This window comes from Dipodomys spectabilis, unplaced genomic scaffold (genome assembly GCF_019054845.1).
Source record: "Dipodomys spectabilis isolate Male_0828 unplaced genomic scaffold, ASM1905484v1 ptg000187l, whole genome shotgun sequence".
Lineage (NCBI taxonomy): Eukaryota > Metazoa > Chordata > Mammalia > Rodentia > Heteromyidae > Dipodomys > Dipodomys spectabilis.
In genome coordinates, this window is record NW_024870864.1 from 566,556 (window position 1) to 588,997 (window position 22,442).

Consider the following 22,442-nt stretch of genomic DNA (forward strand, 5'->3'; position numbering starts at 1 on the left):
TGAACCGAGGCAATCAACAAGAGGTCCTGCACCTTGTAAATAAAAGAAAGTCAGGATGACCGTTAAATTTTATGGATAGAAAAAAATGTGAACTTAGGAACTGCCATTGTCATGGTCATTTTTGTTATTCCATTGAAATTTTTTTAAAAGATACAACTGTCAGAAGCAAAGGGATAGAGGGAGAAGGGGAATATTGGATGGGATCAGGGTTTTAGTTACTTACGATGAAAAGGGTTCTGGTGGTGGATGGTGGTGATGGCTAAGGGACAGTATGAATGCATTGCATACAACTAAGCTGTATATCAGTGGTTAATACATTTTATGTTACATTTATTTTACCACAATTTTTAAAATGTCATCAGATTAATTTACCAAATGCATAGATTTATGAAGTTACCCAGAGTTTTTAGGCTTCTGTTTTGTTCTGCCTCTGAGATGGTAGATTACAGCTGTATGTCTGTTTCCAGAACTGCTGCTTGCCTTCCATTAGCTGTGTACATGTCTTTGCTGTGGAAAGACAGGATTTGTTCCAAGTAGCAATGCTACTTGGTCCACTGCCACTTGTAACCAGTTTCTCTCTGGGCCTGGGCTAGGCTCCTCACAGTCAGGGTCAGCCTGCCATTACTCTATAATAAGAACATAATTCTATCTATCTATCTATCTATCTATCTATCTATCTATCTATCTATCTATCTATCTATCTATCTATCTATCATCTATCTATCTATCTAGCTATCTTCTATCTAGCTATCTACCAACCATCCATTTATCTATCATCTGTCCACAGTGCACAGTGCTGGGGATCAAACCCAGGGCCTTGTGCATACTAGGCATGCACTCTACCTCTGAGCTATACTCAGCTTACAATTTTAAAGGTACATTTTGATTGTTACCCTAACAATGTTTAGGGTGCCTGGTGGTGAGGAGCAGGGAGAATAATGGATCTGCATTGTACCTGCTTACTCACTTGTTTGCTATGATGCCACTGTGATGAGAGAGTGGGAGAGGACAACCCCAGGCCCCACCCAGCCATGGGTTTCTATGGTTTACCAGCATCAGAGATGGAAACAAAAGAGGAAGGATATCTGCAGCCTAATGGGGCCCAGGGAGCAAAGAGCAGGCTAAGTCTTGTGTTGTACCGGTAGACTGAGTAAGTGCTAGGACCATGTACTGTGGTGGCCAGCCGGTGGGAAGGACTCTGAGGCTGAAGGAGACTGTAATGAACTTAATTGGGAAAATGTCTCAGGGATGTTGACAGAAGCATAGAGAATGGCATCTTGGGAAACAGAAAGCAGGCCTGCAACCTGGTCACTCCAAGGTGGGATATGTGTGAGAGAAATGACCCTCTGAGTGGCAGGTTGGGAGAGCAGGGCACAAAGGGCTCTATGATGAATATTATATTTCATACCATTGCTTAAAAAAAACAAACAGCAACTGAATACGGAATGAATTCATCTTAACTATGCAGAAACAGCAATCCTAGATGAGAAGAAGCTCAGAGTATCATTTTTGGAAGGAAATACCTCAGGAATGGAATGACACTGCTGCTCACCAGCATCCAGATGTCAGAGCAGGTCCAGGAAGAAGGCCTGCTGGCCACATCTGTGTCCGCAAACCCTGGGCACAGAGCCAGTAGGAGTGTGGGGATCATGGCTGTTTGCATCTGCCTGGCTGCCCAGCCACATGGCGGGGGTTGACTCTGCCACTATTCTCTGTTCTTAGAGAACACTGACTCAGCACTCCCTCATTTTGGTTTCATGTAAAACATCCAAAACCCACAATGAGACACAGCTCAGACTTTGGGGAGACCCACGTTAATCACAGCTAATGTCAACTCTGGTGGCACACTGGGAAAGTTAATGAAGCTTTTCTCATTCAATATTGTTGGACTGAAAGGCTACCTTCTTTTCAGAAGCAAACATTTCATTAACACAACCTTTTAGAAAACTACTGTGAAACCCCTAGAGCTAATTTAATTTAGGATTTCAAAATGTGGTTATGGGATCTGCAGGGCTTGTTTCGGTTTAATGTTAGACATCGTGAGCCACAATAATAACCATTATCAAGCAGAGAATGGCTTGGATCAAAAGTAAATTTGTGTTTGGCTTTTGGACCTAGGAGGCTGCATACAAACTGATCTAGGCCCTTTCCACGATGTAAGGTAGTGCGGACATAGCTTAGGGCAGCCCTGAGGCTCTGCAACCAGTGTCCCAGCATGGTGCTACCATGGCTGAGCTGGCACAGGCCCAGGGTCCAGCAGTATTCTTGCTATGTGTGGTAAGAATGTCCCTTTTGAGGCTGGGAATGTGGCTTAGTGGTAAAGTGCTTTCCTAGCTTGCATGAAGCCCTCGGTTCATAAACAGAGTACCACATAAACAGAGAAAGTTGAAAGTAGCTTTGTGGCTCAAGTGGTAGAGTGCTAGCCTTGAGCAAAAGAAACTCAGAGACAGTGTCCAGGCTTTGAGTTCAAGCCCTAGGACTGGCAGAAAAAAAAAATAGAATGCCTCTCTCCAGGCCCAGGGCTTTCATTATATGGGAGACACTGAGAAGAAGGCTCACGGAATCAGGCGACAGACAGCTTCTCACAGATATCATTCTGAAAAAGATGGCTGGGGGAGAACAACCTGAAATGATGCTATTGCATTTAGTGTTATTGCATGAGCATTCCTCTGCATGACTCCTACCAGCTGAACATTGCAGACACTTCTTTAACCTTCACTGCAGCTCTCTGAAGAACGTAGGGACAATGTTATTTTTCTGGCTGATAATATGAAGCATAGAGAGGCTAAGTTACACATGGCTAGCCAGGAGGGAAAGCCTGAGCTGTCTTACCCTTAAACCTACATCTCTTTGCCAAAGAGCCTGGCATTGAAGACAGAGAGGGACAGAGTGAGACAGAATGTATACTGTAGCAGGAGCTGAGAACATTCACACTTAGCTGAGCACTGTCTCAGGAGCATTTTAGAACACACATTTCTAGGTCTACGTTGTACCATTAGCATGTGTCCATGGCTATGGGTTAAGGAATTGCACTGTTAGAATAGCTTGTCTCCCAAGCAAGCCAGGAACAGATGGCTCACATTTGCAATCCTACCTATTCATGAGTCTGAGATCTAAGGACCCTGGTTCAAAGCCAGCCTAGCCAAACAAATCCAAAAGAGTATTACCTCCAATTAACTGGCAAAAAAACAGAAGTAGAGGTATGGCTTAAGTGGTGTAGCGCCAACCTTGAGTGAAAAAGCTAGGAGAGAACATGAGGCTTTCAGTTCAAGAACCAGTACTGGTGCACACATGCACAAACACACTGAGTTCTGAGGACCAGCCTCAAACTTTGATTTCAAAGTTAGTGACTCAAATTCCTAAGTCTCCTGACGAAGGACATCAATGTGACTTATGTGTTTGAAATGTGATATAGGAAGAGAAGGATAAGTAGAACTAAAGAGGGTAGTAAATTATTCTAGTCCCTCCTATACAATATTATTTATTCATAGACATATTTCCAGAGATGTTTATAGAGTTGGGTAACATGTCCCATTGCCTTATCTTGACAGGACCCATCAATGGAACTAGGACCTTCTGGTCTAGTTCCAGTGGTCTCACTGGAGATGTGTATACATTACCTTTGACATCTGGAATGGCTGCCAGACTGAGATATCTATAGGTGCTCCCTTCTGCATATGCCTACCAAGCTAACAATAGATCCCTTCAAAGATCGCATTTCCCTAAGCTTGCACAGAATCAGTGGCTGCTCCATGCAAAGCCCAGTGACACAAGACCCTCACTCACAGTTCATCCAGGCAGTCCTCAGGCTGCTTCAGCCTGTGGCCATGCAGAAGATAGTCATACATCTCATGGTTCTGGACTCCAGGATAGGGAGTCATTCCCCGTGTTGTGATTTCCCACATGGTCACGCCAAATGCCCACTGAGAACAAAGCAAAACATGTTAGGATGTAAGCCTTTCCACAAAAGTTGAATGGACTTTTTCATTAGCAAATGTCATTTCCTTAAAGCCCTGATGATTATACACAAAGATGGCAATTATATCTGAGACCCACTACTCTCCCAACATGGCAACAACGTGGGGTTGGAGTGTCATAGTTCCCCCATTTTTATGCAAGCTCTTCTGGGAAATGTAAGGGCAGTTAAAGCCTCATCTCCCATCGACCTTGCTTCATGTTCTTTGTGGGGCAACAGTGGAGCTTGGGTCAAGGGTCTAATGACACAGCACCTTCTGTATAGTGGATGGGTTCCAAAGAACCATTAGATGAACTCATTCAACTTCATGTGAATATGAAATATCCTAGCTGTGGGCAGTAAGTCCTAGGCAAAACACAGCTTCTGAATGTCAGGACACTTCACCAGAATGAATGTATTGTTCTGTTTGAATGAAAGTACACTGCAAATGAAACAGAAGTCTGAGCATACTTCCAATCTCATTTTCTTGCCAAAGAAAATGTCTTGTGACACTGGCCTGCCTTTTCTCCTTCTTTCCTCTCTCCCCTTCTTTTGCTTTTCCTTCTTTCCTTCCTTCCTTCCTTCCTGCCTTCCTTCCTCCCTCCCTCCTCTCCTTTTTTCTCTCCATCATTCCCTTTCTCTGTCTCTCTCCTCCCATTCTTCCCTTCCTCCCCCTCTCTCATTCTGTCTCTTTCCTCCTAAATTAATTCATTTTTTTTTAAACACAGGGCCTCCTGCTTGCTGGACAAGTGCTCTACAACTTGTGCCCTCTGCTCTTTCTGCTTTGTTTTTCAGGTAGAATCTCATTTTTTCCCAGGCTGACCTGGACCCTTCCACTAAAGTTTCTACTGGAAGTAAGATCTCAGGTATGCACCACCACACTTCATCTTGTTTTGAGATAGGGATCTCACTCATTTTTTTTGCCTGGGCTAGTTATGAATTGTAATCCTCAAATCTCAATCTCCTTAGTAGCTGGGATTACATGTGTGCGCCATCACATCTGACTTCAGTTTTCTTTCTTTGTCCTTCTTTCCCTCCTTTTCTCTGTATTTAGCTTCCTTTTTCTGTGTGGTATTGGGAATGGAACTCAGGGCCTCACATAAGTTACTAAGCATTCTACCATTGAGCTACATCCCAGCCCCCTCAGTCATTCCACAGGCCTCACCCTCATCTTGGCCCTGGGGAACCCAAATCAAAGCTGTGTACACACCACATCACTTTTACTTGTGTAGACCCGGTCTGCAAGGCTCTCTATGGCGATCCACTTCACAGGCATCTTAGCAATGCGGCCTTGGCGGTAGTAATCACCACTGTAAATCTTCTTGGAGAGGCCAAAGTCTGCCACACAGACAGTCATGTCATCTCGCAACCTGTATGGAGAGAGTCCATGTCTTTACCCAGATCTGATGTGACTGGATGCATTCAAGATAACCAACCAAAGAAGCAAGAGCCACTGGGGACTGGAAGAGTGTGTGGAGCTGGCCTAGGAGGAGCACCCAGACACAGTGGCTGGAGACACTGGAAGGGATCAAGAGGGAGGATGGCTGGAGCGGAGGGAGTAGCAGCTCCTCCTGGACATGTCCAGGGGCCAACCTGCTTAATGTTTGGAAGTGTACTGGTCCTGTGGACTAAGGAAGTCCTTGGGGAGATGAGGACATGAGGTCTGAGAGAGGCGAAAAAGTTTACAATGTAAGAGAGAGAGACTGGACTTTTTGCTAAGATAGGTAGGTAATTGAGGAATTAACTGAAAACTTAAGCAAACACAATTGCATTTACATCACAACCTATTAAAATAGACAAGAAGAAGGGAGAAAACAAGGGGGAGGGATAGGGAGGAGGAAGAGAAAGAGGGAGAATGGGAAATAGGTAACTAACTTGTCTCTGTCTCAAATTCACTTCCTTCCTTCTTCCTTCCCCCATCTTCCTCCTTTAATTTTTTTCGTCAGTCCCTAGGGCTTGAACTCTGGGCCTGGGCACTGTTCCTGAGCTCTTCCACTCAAGGCTAGTGCTCTACTACTTGAGCCACAGCACCACTTCTGGGTTTCTGGTGGTTAATTGGAGATGAGTCTCATGGACTTTCCTGCCCCAGCTGGCTTTGAACTGCAATCCTCAGATCTCAGCCTCCTGAGTAGCTAGGATTATAGGTGTGAACCACCAGTACCCAGCTCTTCTTTGATTTTTTTTTAAAGTGGCACTACAATTGGTCAATTTGGGGCCTTGCATTTGCTAGGCAGGCAAGCTACTATTTGACCCACTCAAGTCATTTTTGCTTTAATTATTTTTTTCAGGCTGGCATGGATCACAAATCTCCTAGTTACACTTCCCACATAGCTGAGATGTCAGATGTGTTCCATCACACCCTTTTTATTGGTTGAGATGAGATTTCACTAACTTTTTGCCTTGAACTTCAATCCTCCTGAGTAGCTAGGATTACAGGAGTGAGACACTGTGTCTGGCTTGTTATTGTTTTGGAAGATTTATAGCAGATGATGGCTCTGCTGAAGCATGTTGAAGGGGGTAAAGTCAAGTCCGAAGTTTTCATATAATGATCACTCAGGTGCTATTCAAGGAGAGCCTCTGGATAGGCCAGGTACAGCATAACATTAGGAAAATGAAGGGATAAACATTTATGATTGTCATTAAGGTGATGTAAGCCACTATTCACCTTTGTCATGCCATGTGAGTCATGATTACAAGCAGTTGGCTCACAAACTCTCTGGGTCCAAAGCTAGTTGGTGGTATAGGGAAGGGCTCAAACCCTGCCTAGTGCTTCTCATGTAGTACAAAGTGAAAATATATATATATATATATATATATATATATATATATATATATTGCCGGTCATGGGGCCTGTACTCTGGGTCTGGGCGCTGTCCCTCAGCTCTTCAGCTCAAGGCTAGCGCTCTACCACTGGAGCCACAGCGCCACTTCCTGCTTTTTCTGTTTATGTGGTGCTGAGGAATTGAACCCAGGGCCTCATGCTTGCAAGGCACGCACTCTACCGCTGAGCTACCTTCCCAGCCCCAGTGAAAATATTTTTTAAAAAAAGTAATCACTGAAGAGGGTTTTGGAGGCCAACCAGAACCTTGGAAGCAGAGACAGAGAAAAGTTCCAAGCAGAAAACCATAACGAATCAAGAACATGGCAATCTCCTCATAGATTACATCAGGAGAGGCCCACCACCTTGCAGGACCCCCAGAATCTTACATGCAGTTCCGAGCAGCTAAATCTCGATGGAGAAAATTCCTGTTGCTCAGATACTCCATTCCCAGGGCAATGTCCACCATGAACTTGAGTAATGTCTGCAGAGGAATGTGCTAGGGAGGTGGAGGAAACAGGAAGAAAGATCATCTTTGAAAAGGGAAATGGAATGCAATTTCTATCTGAGGTGGAAGCATGGTATATTTCACTAAGATGAGGGGATAAAACAAGAGATGGTATCATTCACTAAACTGCTCCTTTCATATCACTAAGCTCACAAATAGTGGTGAGCTACATAGTCCAAGCTGGCCTTGAACTCCAAATCCTCCTATCTTGGCCACCTGAGGGCTGGGGTTTCAGGTATACAATTTGACAGCAATACTACTTTTCAAAAAGAATAAAAAAAAGAAACGGATGTAACTTTCTTGGAGATTACAGCATTCTTTTGTCCTTTTTTTACAAGTATTTGCAGAAACACTGCATCTTTGTACATATGGCAAGGAAAGAGGTGACCTCCCTGAGGGAGGTGGGGCTGCAGCTGGCAGGCAGAGGAGAGCACAGAGGGCTGGTCTCGACTCATTGAGGGCCGGAGCACGCATGGTGGGGATGGGATAGTCTGATGTTTCAGAGGTGAAAAGCCCACTAAGTGGGAGTTGTTTCCAATTAGGTACCATATCTGCTGATTAAAAAAAAAAATCCTTATTTGTCATGCTGGGGTAGAACTGAGCCTCATTCACTCGGGGAAACCCTCTACTCCTGAACTACTCTCCCAACCTTCTGCTTTAAAAACATTTACTTATTTTTTATTTATTTTTGCTGGTTCCTGGGGCTTGAACTCAGGGCCTAGCTGCTGTCCCTGAGCTTTTTTGCTCAAGGCCTCAGTTCCCACTTCCAGCTTTTTAGTGGGTAAGTGGAGATCAGAGTCTCACAGACTTTCCTTCCTGGGGCTGGCTTTGAACTACGATCCTCGGATTTCAGCCTCCTAAGTAGCTAGGATTACAGGTGTGAGCCACTAGCATCCAACTTCTGCTATCGTTTTATTTTGAAATTGTAATTTTTTAAAATGTCAGTACTGGGGCTTAAACTGAGCCATTTCTCCAGTTCCAGATTTTTTTTCTGGCTAACTGGACCTAAGAATCTAAGAGTCTCAAATCTCTTCTCTCTGTTTCTCTGTCTCTGTCTCTGTTTCTCTTTCTCTCTCTTTCTGTGTGTGTCTCTCTCTCCTACTAGCTTCAAGTATCTATTTGCTGATTTCAGCTTCTTAAGTAGCTAGGATTATAGGCTTGAGCTACAGGTACTTGGTTTGAAAGGTTCTGAAAGACAGTTTCTTTCTTTTGCTTCTTGATTTTTTTTTAAGAGTCACAATGGAATACAGCTTGAAACTCACAAATGCACAGTCCTCCTGCTACTGGAGCATGTGTGTTACCATATCTGGTCTTGAAGACACTTTTCTTCCTGCAGATAGCAATCAGGTTACCCCGACCTCTTAAATATGCATTTAAGTTGATGTTAGGGAAATGAACCACAAGATAAGTATTCAAATGTTTTTTTTTCATGCGATTGTTTCTGACATATTTATAAGATTATTTCTTTGTTGCTTTATATGTCCCTCCCCCACGGTATAACCCCTGCTTTCACTATATTTGATGTTGGTCTAATTTGTGGAGGGGAAGAGAAAAAACAAATCATTTAAATAGGGATACAGGTGGACCCATTGCAACAATGAGATGTACAAGTCCATATGTTGAAAAACAAACTTTACAACTTTGGTGGCGGGGGGGGGGGGGGGGTGAGGGGGTTAAGGGGTGGGGGGGGTGGGGGGGCAGGGGAGGGAGGATCGGGTTGGGGGGTAGGGGGGTAAGGGAAGGGATGGGAAGGGGAAACAAAGGAGGAGGCTACAATGCTTGATAAGAAATGTACTCATTTTCTTGCCCATGTAATTGTAACCCCTCTGTACAGTATTTTCACAATAAAAAAATTAAAATTCAAATTAAAAAAAAAATTTTTAGCCTGGCGCCAGTGACTCATGCCTGTAATCATAGCTACTCAGGAGGCTGAGATCTGAGAATCACAGCTTGAAGCCAGTCTGAGTAGGAATGTCTGAGACTTATCTCCAATTAATCACAGAAAAAGCTGGAAGTGGTGCTGTGGCTCAAGTGGTAGAATGCTAGCCTTGAGCAAAAGAAGCTCAGGGACAACATCCAGTCCCAGAGTTCAAGGTCTGGCAAAAAAAAAAAAAAGAATTTTTATTTCAGGCCACCTTAGTGGTAGAGTGCTTGCTTAGCATGCATGAAGCCCTGAGTTCCATTCCTCAGTGCCACATAAACAGAAAAGGCCAGAAGTGGTGCTGTGGCTCAAGTGGTAAAGTGCTAGCCTTGAGCAAAAGAAGCTCAGGGACAGTGCCTAGGTCCTGAGTTCAAGCCCTAGGACTGGCAAAAAAAGAAAAAGAAAAAAGAATTTTATTTCATTTTTATAGGCCCTTCCTGTAACTTTCAGTGATACAATATTTTCTTTATGTTGTAAAAAAAAAAAGCAAAGTAGATTCCTGTTTTAGAAAATCTGCCATTGTTTGAATTGGTCATGGGAACGGTGGTGACTAATGAAGAGCTGCAAATAATAATTAAATGTTTGAATGCAGGCAGTGCTCTATATTCAAGGGCTTACACAAGTCCCTGGCAGCCTTAAATGCCATCCATGATAACTATGCACAAGGCATTGGGTCTGTCTATGGCTCATACTCTACAGAATATGATTCCCCAATGTGCTATTCACTTATACTCATATTCTTTAAGATATGTGTCTATTATATAATATACATAAAGACAGTCAATGCCTTAATTATCCTTACCCTGAAGTAATAAGTTAGTAAAAAGTGTAACCAAATCAGGCATGAAAGTTTGGCCTCTGCTCTAATATCTGGGGTATTGGTTTTCTGGATGCTAATTTCTAGCAAAGGATTTGAGTCCTAAGAAATATCAAACCCTTTTGCCATTTAGATAGGTATAATAAGCATCAGATACTAGTCATTTATGTTATTTTTTTCTAAAACAATGTTATACCAGGAATGTGTCTAAACATCATTTAAAAATAATTAGGTGACAACAGGTGCTAGTAGCTCAGGCCTATAATCCTGGCTACTTAGGACGCTGAGATCTGAGGATTGTGGTTCGAAGCCAGCCTGAGCAGGAAAGTCCATTTGACTCTTACCTTCAATAAACTACTAAAAAAGCCAGTACTAGAGTTGAGGCTCAAGTGGTAAAGCACTAACCTTGAGCCAGAAAGCCCAAGGACAGTGCCAAGGCTCTGAGTTCAAGTCCCAGGACTGGAACAAAAAAATTGTATGATACAATTAATAAATGGGTTCAACAAGATTTCAGTGAATGATATGCACATATAAAAAACAATGATGGCTTTATAAACTATATCGTAGTGATAATGTGAACATGAAACAGAAAAAAAAACTGGTTATGATAGTATCAAAATAAGATAAGTGTAATTTATGTTCTAAAGCCACAAAATATTGAAAGCAACAATGATCAAAATACAGGAAAGATATCCTTTCTTCATAGATTGGAAGACAATATTGTCTTCCTAATAACAATACTCCTCAGGCTGGAAAGTTGGCTCAGTGGTAGATTGCTTGCCTTGCATGCATGAGGCCCTGGGTTCAATTCCTCAGCACCACATACAAAAAACAGAAAAAAGCTGGAAGTGGCTGTGGTTCAAGTGGTAGAGCGCTGGCCTTGAGCTGAAGGGTGAGGGACAGTGCCCGAGCCCGTAATTCAGGCCCCATGACAAACAAAAAAAGAAAAAAGAAAACAATACTCCTCATATTGAACTATACCTTCAATATAAGCACTACCAAAATACCAGCTGCTTTCTTCATAGAAATCAGCAAGTTGATTCTAAAATTCATACTCAAGAACCCAGAACACATAAAGTTAGCTTGAGAAAGAACAAGGTTGGAAGGATCACATTTACTGATCTCTGACTTGCTACAGAGACACTGTGGTACAGGGATAAGGACAGATCTGGAGGTAAATGGAATAGAATCTGGAATCCAGGAATAAACTTATGTATGGTAAGTCAACTGTCAATAAGGACGTCAAGTCTTTTTTAACAAATGGCTTCAGGACAACTAAATAGTCACATGAGAAAGAAGTAACTGGATTTGTAACTTAAGCCATATACAAAAATTAAATGATGAAAATATAGATGAAAAAAATTGAAGTGAAAGCCCAAACTATAAAATTATTACAAGAAAATGTAGAGGTAAATCTTTGTGATCTCAGATTAGGCTGCTTAGAGTTAATGTCAAATCCCAAGCAACCAAAACAAGATAAACTATAATTCATCACAATAAAAAACATTTATGAGCCGGGCAACGGTGGCTTATGCATGTAATCCTAGCTACTCAGGAGGCTGAGATCTGAGGATCACAGTTCAAAGTCAGCCCAGGCAGGAAAGACTGTGAGACTCTTATCTCCAATAAACCACTAGAAAACTGGAAGTGGCGCTGTAGCTCAAGTGGTAGAGCACTCGCCTTGAGCTAAAGGCTGAGGGACAGCGCCCAAGCCCAGAGTTCAAGCCCCATGACCAACAAAAAAATAATAAATAAAATAAAATAAATAAAAAACATTTATGCTGTGGCTCATAAGTACAATCCTAGTTTCTTAAATGGATGAGATCTGAGGATTGCAGTTTGAACCCAGCACAGGCAAGAAAGTCCATGAAATTGTCATGTCCAATTACCCACAAAAAGACAGAAATGGAGCTGTGGCTCAAGTTGTAGACTGCTCACCTTGAGCAAAAGCCCTAAGTTCAAGCTCCAGTAAGAGCACAAAACTAAAGAAAACAAAAACAAACATTGTGTTTCACTATTAAGAAAGTGAAAACAGCCCCCAGAATGGGAAAAAGTATTTGTAAACTATGATTTGATCAGGACTTGTACCTAGAACAAATACAAAGCTCTTATAGGTCAATAATAAAAATATAAATAATCTCATTAAAATTTGGCAAAAATTCAAATAGATATTTTTCCAAAAAAGACATACATGTGGTCTAGAACTACATTAAATGATACTCATTATTAGTCTTTAGAGAGATCCAACTCCAAATCACAACGAAATAGCACTTCATATACATGCTAGTAGGGCTATAACAAAGTCAGGAAATCAGAAGTGTTGGTGAGACTACTGTAGAGAAAGTGGAATGCTCAGACATTGCTGGTTAGAATATAAATGAGTAGTTACTTAAAAAGAGAAATCTGGCCATTTCTCAAAAGTTAAAAATGAGTTATCACTTGATCTAGCAATTACATAGCTAGGTACATGCTGAAGAGAACTTAAAACATGAATATTTATATACAAGTGTTCACAGAACATTATTCATAACAGACAGATGAATAGTTACAATATAGAATCTTACTGGGCCATGCAAAAGAATAAGGTACTGATATATACTACAACAAGAAAGACCCTTGAAAACATGCCCTGTGAAAGAAGCCAGTCACAAGAGACCACTGATTTATATGCTTCTATTTATAGGAAATGTCCAAAAATAGGCAAATATTCAAAGACATAACCTACGTAGCAAAAAATAACCCTCCACCCCCCACTATTCTAGGAACATGAGAGGGGAAGACAGACCACGAAAGAAGAGGGAGAAGGAAGAGACAAGTTTCTCTTTGCTTTCCGGGTTTTTCGTTTGTTTGTTTGTAGTAAGGATACTGAAGTTAAAATTCAGGGCTCACACTTATTCAGCTTGCATGTGTGGCTCTTCCACTTGAGCCATACTTCCAGCCTTATGGAGACAGAATCTCTTGGACGTCTCTAGCCGGGCAGAAAAATGTCTTTGTCGATGTTGTTCATGGGGCTTAAACTTTGAGCCTGGGCGGTGTCCTTGAGCTTTTTTGCTCAAGGCTACTGCTTACCACTTAAAGTGGTAAAAAAAAAAAAAAAAAAAAGCTCCATTTTTGGTGTTTTGGTGGTGGGGTTGGACATCAGAGCCCCCAGACTTTCCTGTCCAGGCTGTCTTTGAACCATGTGATCCTTAGGCCTCAGCCTCAGATTCCAGGCATGAGCCACCAGTGCTGGGCCAGAAAACATCCTTTAAGGACATTTTGACTTGGCATTGGTATTACATGCTGGTGAAGTCATCCTCCCTGCTGTAAACCTGAGGACCAAGCCTAGTTTATCTCCCTTGCTTTGTCACCTAGCTCTCCTCCTTCCTCTGCGTGTTTTTGTCATGTGATAATTTGCTTTTCCTGAAACATGTGTGTTCTCAGATGCTCATTCTTAGCTTGGCTGCATACTTCTCTTATTTTCCATTTTCATTCCTACCATGTTTTGTTTTGGTTTGGTTGTCTCAAGATCTTGCTTGGCTTTTTCTGCTCATATCTGGTAGTCTACCACGTGAACCATGCCTCCACTTCTAACATTTTACAGATGAGAGATAGGAGTCTCAAAGACTTTTTTGCCCTAGCTGGCTTCAAATTTGATTTGTAGATCTCAGCCTCCTGAGTAGCTAGGATTACAGGTGTGAACCACTGGGGCTTGGCACCAACTGATTTTTGACAACGGTACAAGAGCAATTCACAGACTTTTCACAAATGATGAAACCCCCTACCTCAGTAAACCCTGAACTCAAATACCCCTGCTTTCACTATATTTGATGTTGGCATAATTTGTGGAGGGGAAGGGAAAAAAACAAATCGTTTAACTAGGGATACAGGTGGACTCATTGCAACAATGAGATGTATAAGTCATTATGTCCAAAAACGAACTTTACAACTTTGGGGGGGGGAAGTATGAGGGGTGAGGGAGGTGGGAGGTGGGAAGGGATGGGAAAGGGAAACAAAGGAGGAGGCAACAATGCTTGATAAGGAATGTACTCATTACCTTGCCCATGTAATTGTAACCCCTCTTTACGGTATTTTCACAATTAAAAAAAAAAGAAATTGCAATAAACTAAAAAAAAAATGAACTGAAAATGGTTCATCTACTCAAATATGAAATGTGAAACCACAATTTTTAGAAGAAAACCACAGAAGAATGCTTTTTTTACTAGGGGTTAGTGCTGGTTCTGGGGTTTAAATTCAGAGCTTTTCACTCTTTCTTGGCTTTTTAACTCAAGGCTGAAGCTCTGCTACTTGAGTCACATCTCTACTTCTAGAAATAGGTAGAAACTTTCACTTCTAGAATTATAGTAAGTAGGTATACAAGTCTTTATACTTCACTTCTATAAGCACAGAGACCTGCTGTTGGCATCAGCTAAGGATATAAGGATATAGGAAAGGTTTGTGGCAAAGAATATCCAGGTGTAGTTTGAGAGGGACAGTTCCTTCTCAGGATTTTTTTTTTTTTTTTGCTGGTCATAGGCCTTAAACTCTGGAAGCTATCCCTAAGCTCCCTTTGCTCAAGGCTAGTACTCTAACACGAGCTACAGCACCATTTCGGCTGATTAACTGGAGATACGCGTCTTATAGACTTTGCTATCAGGGCTGGCTTTGAACCAAGGTCCACAGATCTCAGCCTTCTGAGTTGCTAGGATTATAGGTGTGAGCCACTGGTGCCAGGTGACTGGTGCTGTTTTTTTTTTTTTTCTTGTCGGTTGTGGGGCTTGAACTCAGGGTTTAGTTACTGTCCCTGAGCTCTTCTGCCCAAAGCTAGTGCTCTACCACTTTGAGCCACAGCTCTACTTCCAAGACTAGGGCTTTTTATGATCAGTAGTTCAGAGCAGTGTTAGCCTTGTGTAACTTCTGTCATAAGCCAGGGTGACTACTGATAGAGGCCAGCTGCTCACCATTCCCATGTATGCCACACAGCACTCTGCAGCAAGCTGCCCTCTCTAGTAGATAGAAAAGAAAAGTGAGAGGAAGAACATGTGGATGGCTCAGGTCAGCATTTTTTGTGGACACAGCTCTCAGTGCCTGCTCACAGTCCATGTAGCTATCAACTGGAAGTCAGACCTGATGCTGCAGTTTTCCTTTTAGATAAAGAAGGAGGCCCCTGTGCTATGTCTCCTTCTATTATGGGTCCAAACGCTGAAGTCAGTCCTGAGCTATCTAAATGGTCTACAATCGCTCCAACAGCAACATCCCAACTTGTCCAGGCTTTGCCTTTCCCACTGCGGGATGACATGAGTGAAATCATACACACGTTTGTAAGAACCAACTATATAGCCTCTTGGCTCCCTGTATTTAACTTCAACTCATCTTAAAAGATTAAAGCTATCCTAATATATTCACCAAAAACAGACACACTTCTTCAACAGAGAGGTGCACATGAAGGATTGTGTAGAAGTTACTTTAGGAGACCACCTTCCATGTCCCAGGCCCCATGAATGATCTCTCAGGAGCACATGGTCAGGAGTGACAAGAGATGCAGGCTGGGTGCCTGGTCCCTTTAGTACCCAATTCAGTGAGGCTTTGGCCACTAGCCAGAGGCCTAGCCAGCTTGCTCTTACCATAACAGACACAGGCAGGCCTGATGGGATGTGGAAGCCAGAGTTCAGCCTCGAATGCACAGTGAGCAGTAAAAGGTCATTAACCTTTCCTCCTCCTCACCAAAGTCAGATGCTAGGGCTACCCTGGAAGGGTGAGTAAGGTCCTAGGCACTGTGAAGTTACATCTTGAGGCCCAACAAGATTGTTACCTTTGGCCCTGTCTCCAATCTGGAATATAGTAAGTAGGTATGTAAGTCCCCATACTTCATGAAGGGCAAAATCACCATGGGCTTCGGGATGCCTTGAGAGCTCATTTCTATACACACGCCTGAAATGAAAAACAGAAGCATTTACAAAGGGCCCTTGTTATGTGTGACCAAATATGCCCTGGAGGACCCATGGCTAAATTGAAACCATATGCTGCCAGGTTAATAGTTTAAAAAAGCAAAAGCTCCTAACACACACACACACACACACACACACACACACACACACACACACACGATGTGTTCTAGAACATCCTAACACACACACACACACACACACACACACACACACACACACACACGATGTGTTCTAGAACATCCAACTCACACAGCCTCCACTACTTGACCTTTTGTTTTTCTTTTCATATTAGGACCTGGCTTTGCATGGGAGATTTTCATAGTCAATCTACCACAAAGACAGCCAGCTAGGAAGTGAGAAGTTTTGCTAGCCTGAGTGTAACTGAAGGGGAGTGACCTCATTAGAATTTGAACTCATTGGCTTCTTGTGACAATTAAATAGTTAATCATATGACAAAGTCTATGCAACAAGGTACTTGAAACTATTTCTTAAATAATTTAGGATTTACAGGTAAAAAACCCATGTCCTAAATTCTAAGTTATACAAAAGAGAAGTGAAAATATCATTTATCCTGGGATTCTGAAGTGTAGCCTGTCACCTGATCCTAAGCTGCAAAGCACAGGCATTTTGCTAAGCAATTACAAAGTACAATTGTCCTCACAGTCTGGCTACCGCCAATAGCTGCAAATATATAACAGCTGTTTTTTAATGTGATATTGTATCCAAGTACTACTTTTCAAATCTCTTTATAGTGTCAATCATATAAAACTGGGAAAGAGCCCCAAATAATTTATCAAAATTTGTCCTCGGACAGAAAAAAGAGTTCCATTATTTCTAGCTCATTCCTTTCTCTTAAAATAGTGTTCTTGGGCTGGGAAGGTGGCTCAGTGGTAGAGCGCTTGCCTTGCATGCTCAAGGCCCTGGGTTCGATTCCTCAGCACCACATAAGCAAAAACAAAAAAGCAGGAAGTGGCACTGTGGCTCAAGTGGTAGAGCACTAGCTTTGAGCTGAAGAGCTGAGGGATAGCGCCCAGGCCCAGAGTTCAGGCCCCATGACCGGACCCAAAAAAAAAAAAAAATAGTGTCCTTTACCTAGTACCCACTTCAACTTCACCTTCACTTCCTTTGTGTTTTTTATCTTCAAAGCCATGTCCATAAAATTGTCAATGTACCACAATTATAAATCAGTACTTTCAAATGGGTGGTTATATTATTTCTCAAAGATGTCTATTCTTTTTTTTTTTTGTCAGTCGTGGGACTTGAACTCTGGGCTTGGGCACTATCCCTCAGCTCTTCAGCTCAAGGTGAGCGCTCTACCGCTTGAGCCACAGCGCCACTTCTGGTTTTCTAGTGGTTATTGAGTGGTTTATTGGAGATAAGAGTCTCACGGACTTTCCTGCCCAGGCTGGCTTTGAACTGTGACCTTCAGATCTCAGCTTCCTGATTAGCTAGGATTACAGGTGTGAGCCACCGGTGCCCTGCAAAGATGTCTACTCGTATAGATGTATCCTACTGGTATGACTGATAGATAACAAAGCTTATCACATGGCCAGCTCTGGTGTCTTGCCATTGAATCACTGGTGGCTAACTTAATTTACAGTTATCTAAGGATACTCTCACCATCCTTGAGCCCACCTCAGTCCAAAAAACACAAACTCATTTGTATTATCAGTTTCAGAAAACAGAGCCATAAGAGGTCAGTCATAGCAGTCCATGTGTATAATCCCAGGAAGTACAGGTAGGAGGATTTTAGTCTAAAGCCAGCTTGGACAAAAAAAAAAAAGTATGCACAAGGCCCTCTCAGAAAAGCAAAACAAAGGATTCAAGTAATAGAGTGTTTGCCTAACAAGTATAAGGCCCCAAGTTCAATTCTCCCAAACTCCCCCATTCTGGGGTTTAAACTCAGGGCCTGGATGCTGTCCCTGAGCTTTTGTGCTCAAAGCTAGCACTCTACCACTTGAACCACTTCCGGATTTTTGATGGTTAACTGGTGATAAGACTCGCACAGATGTTCCTGCCCAAGCTGGCTTGGAACCACAATCCTCAGATCTCAGGCTTCTGAGCAGCTAGGATTAGAGGTATGAGCCATGGGTACCTGGCCCAGGTTTAATTCTTAATAACACACACACACACACACACACACACACACACACACACACACACACACGAAAAAGAAAATTGAACTACAAGGGAAAGTATTCTGGATTAAAAATACATACGAAACAAAACCCCATTGTTGTAAATTCCTTTGGGCTTATACAAAGTGTAAACTTAGTTAGGCTAGAGATGTTTCCCTTTGGTGCATTCTGGATTAGCGAAGCCCCTGCATCCCACTCTCCGCATTTATTTCCCTGAGGTACCTAGAAGTCGGATGACGTTTGGGTGGTTGAAGTCTTTCATGCACGCTGCCTCACTGAGAAACTCCTCGATCTCCCGCTGAGAAAAATTGTCCACTGAAGAAGCAGATGGAAAACATTAGGCATGATTATTTTACTCAGTTAAGGGGAAGGAATGGGCAATGGCAACTGTGTTCTCTAAAAGTAAAATCACACTGGGCATGGTGGCGCCCATGTGTAATCCCAGCACCTGGGAGGCTGAGGCAGCAGGACCTTGAGTTTCAGACACACCTGAGCTACACAGTTAAGACTATGTTTCAAGGGGCTGGGAAGGTGGCTCAGTGGTAGAGCGCTTGCCTTGCATGCATGAGGCCCTGGGTTCGATTCCTCATCCTTAGCACCACATAAGCAAAAAGAACAAAGCCTGAAGTGGCGCTGTGGCTCAAATGGTAGAGTGCTAGCCTTGAGCTGAAGAGCTGAGGGACAGCGCCCAGGCCCAGAGTTCAGGCCCCACGACCGGACCCCTCCCCCCCCCCAAAAAAAAAGACTATGTTTCAAAAAGCAAGCTAACAAAAGCTAAATATCAGCAAAAGGTAAAACTATAGATGATACATAAATAGGGCTAATAGGGGCAAGGGGAGAAAAAAACACAGGAAGGTTTTAGTTCCATGAAACTATTCTGTCATTTATACACATAACAACTACATAACATCAAAGTGAACTCCAATGTCAACTAAAGACTTTAACAGTAATGTATCTATCAGTTGTAAGACATCTACACTAATGAAAGGTGTTGCTGACTCAGCCACTTCCCTCAGTGACAGGGATTCCACATTTCCTTCTGAACTTTAGTACCCAAGATCTGAACACTATCACCAGTGTCCAAGTGCACCCAGTGCTGAAACCCCACCCATAAGAGTGGGGTTCTCTGCTGATCACTCACACTTCATGGTCTTCACAGCCACTTTCTGAGTGGTCCCATCTTCCTGCTTCAGATTTCCTTCCATCACAGACCCAAATTCTCCTGCAGAGGCAAACAACACCTACATGGATGCAGTGTGCATTCTCCCTGTCCATAGCCCTGCTGCTCCCATGTGGTCTGAGGTGACTGGTTCAATCTATAAGAGCCAGGTGCAGCCTGCCCAGGCCTCTTCCGCTCACATACCAGCAGTGTATGTCATACACTAGGGTCCTGCTTACCCTGGACTTGAGTGGCTCTGACCTTAATTTGTCACTTCATTAAGCATTATTAATAATAATTTACCCAAAACACTTATAGGAGATCATGGGTAAAATTCAAAAAGCACAAATTTTTATTTTCAGTGCTGGTGATGGAACCCAGGGTGGTTTCATGTGTATTAAGCAAGCACTCTATCAATTAATAAACCCTAGCCCCAAGCAGGAATTCCTAATACCATTGTCATACATCCTAAGGACAGTTTAGTAAGTTACATTCTTATTTTCACTTTTGTTTCTATGTAATTAAGAAGGTGTCATAAATAATCAACAAAAGAAATAAATTTGAAGCCAGGCGCCGGTGGTTCATGCCTGTAATCCTAGCTACTCAGGAGGCTGAGATCTGAGGATTGCTGTTCAAAGACAGCCTGGGCAGGAAAGTCCATGAGACTCTTATCTCCAAAAAACCCCTAGAAAAACTGGAAGTTACGCTGTGGCTCAAGTGGTAGAGCACTCGCCTTGAGCTGAAGAGCTGAGGGACAGCGCCCAGGCCCAGAGTTCAAGCCCCACGACTGATCAAAAAATAAATAAATAAAAAAAATAAATTTGAAGCTTACTGAATAATGAGTTGCATGCTTTTCAAGGAAACATAGACACTAATATTTTCTAAGCCTACTGTGCATTGTAGGAACTGGGGGAGGAGATTTCTCTCTTTTATTGTGTGATTGCTAGTCCTGGGGCTTTGAACTAAGGGCCTAGGCACTGTCCATGAGCTCTTTTGCTCAATGCTAGTCCTCTGCCATTTGAGCCAGAGCTCCAATTCCATTGTTTGGTAGTTAATTGGAGATAAGAGTCTCACAGACTTTCTTGCCAGGGCTGGCTTTAAACTGTGATCCTCAGATCTCAGCCTCCTGAGTAGCTAGGATTACAGGTGTGAGCCACTGGGTCCTGGCCTGGGGAATCCCATTTTTTATGTCAAATCTGAGGCCATAAAGTTAAGTTATAAAACAGAATTATATGTAATAACTTGAAATTAAAATGGTACTTAGTTTAATAAATGCATATTTTAAAAATTCTTCTCAGGAATTCCTGCCCAGGCAGGAATGTCCACGAAGCACTAATTTCCAACTAACCAGCAAAAACCCAGAAGTATGGCTCAAGTGGGAGAGTGCTAGCCTTGAGAAAAAAAGCTCAGGGACAGTGCCCAGACTGTGAGTTCAAACCCTAGGACTGGGGGAAAAAATTCTGTCAACAGTTTATCTTCATGCCTTACATTGCAAAAATAATTACTTTAAACTGCTTACCTTCACCAAGAATTTTTCCAAGAATTAGAAGATTTCTGTCAATCACAACATCTTCTAGTTTATTTTTCAGTTCCTCACTGACTCCCAAGCTATGTACTATAAAATGAGTCACAAGGTACATTTAGGATTATTTAAATATAATCAAGATTATGTTTAATGTCTTCTCATAGTTACTTTTTTTAACATTTGATACTCACTATTTTTCCTCTCAAAACACCAGTAATAAAATACCATACTTCATTCTACAGTGATTAAAGCAAATTAAATTAATCCCTCTGGGCAGGACTACTTGTGAACAACTGTAACAATCAGAACACAATCCTCACGGGGCAGCAGGGCAACAGCCAGGTTGTGCAGAAGAGCTTTGCTTCTGACTTAGAAGAAGGAAAATAAGTCAATAAGGACTTGCTGGGACCCACTAGCAAGTCACATGCCCAGTCCAACTGGTCCAAGTAGATATACAGAAAAGCCATCTGGGCCAGGCACTAGAGGCTAACATCTGTAATCCCAGCTACTCAGGAGGTTGAGATGCCCCCTCCACCTCCCCCCAGGAGGTTCAAGAACCACATGACTCGTCTTACATGTGACATGGGCCCCTCATCATAAGGACATAGGAAGGGCTAAGCTGGGAAAGTGGGAAATCAGATTGTCTATAAAAATAAAATACTTCATATAATATATAGCTATATCATAGATATGTAGCAGTGATAATAAGTATTAGCAATTGACCTGGAGAGGGAAAATGAACAAGCCTTTGAAAGGAATAAAAAGTGAATTAAAAAGGACAATTAGTTTTTAGACTTTCTCCCAGAATCCTCAAAAACTAGTGTCTAAATGAACAATTTCTTTTTTTTTTTTTTTGGGTCCGGTCATGGGGCCTGAACTCTGGGCCTGGGCGCTGTACCTCAGCTCTTCAGCTCAAGGCTAGCGCTCTACCACTTGAGCCACAGCGCCACTTCCGGCTTTTTTCTTTTTGCCTATGTGGTGCTGAGGAATCGAACCCAGGGCCTCAGGCATGCAAGGCAAGCACTCTACCACTGAGCCACCTTCTCAGCCCCTAAATGAACAATTTCTTTAAATTTTTTCTTTTTTTTTTTGTCAGTTGTGGGGCTTGAACTCTGGGCCTGGGAGCTGTCCCTGAGCTCTTCAGCTCAAGGCTAATGCTCTACCACTTGAGCCACAGTGCCACTTCCAGTTTTCTGTGGTTACTTGGAGATAAGAGTCTCACGGACATTCCTGCCCAGGCTGGTTCTGAACTGCAATCCTCAGATCTCAGCCTCCTGAGTAACTAGGATTATAGGTGTGAGCCACTGGTGCCCAGCTTTTTTTAAATTCTCGAAAAAGCCTAGCAAGAAGGGGTGCATGTGTCATCCCAGGTACCTGGTATGCAAATTCTTAAATTCAAGGCTAACCCAAGGAGAAAGTTAGCAGTGAGGCTTAATCTCAAAACAAACAAAAAGTTCAAAAATATTCTTTTAGTCGGTCGTGAAGCTTGAACTCTGGGCCTAGGCGCTGTCCCTCAGCTCTTCAGCTGAAGGCGAGAACTCTACTACTTGAGCTACAGCGCCACTTCCAGTTTTCTCATGGTTTGTTTATTGGAGATAAGAGTCTCACAGACCTTCTTGCCTAGGCTGGCTTTGAACCGAGATCCTTGGATCTCAAACTCCTGAGTAGCTAGGA

At 42.6% G+C, this 22,442-nt stretch overlaps 1 protein-coding gene across 1 annotated transcript in view; it reads right to left on the bottom strand.

Moving 5' to 3' along the window:
• Positions 1-22,442, bottom strand: part of Mertk (MER proto-oncogene, tyrosine kinase) — a 132,745-nt gene that overhangs the window by 5,164 nt on the left and 105,139 nt on the right. Inside the window, exons 12-18 of the mRNA XM_042695402.1 lie at positions 20,763-20,858; positions 19,226-19,306; positions 18,307-18,399; positions 15,811-15,929; positions 7,163-7,272; positions 5,166-5,325; positions 3,787-3,923 (exon numbers count right to left, since the gene is read on the bottom strand). Coding sequence (XP_042551336.1) covers positions 3,787-3,923; positions 5,166-5,325; positions 7,163-7,272; positions 15,811-15,929; positions 18,307-18,399; positions 19,226-19,306; positions 20,763-20,858 — 796 coding nt within the window. The remainder of the gene's footprint in view (positions 1-3,786; positions 3,924-5,165; positions 5,326-7,162; positions 7,273-15,810; positions 15,930-18,306; positions 18,400-19,225; positions 19,307-20,762; positions 20,859-22,442) is intronic.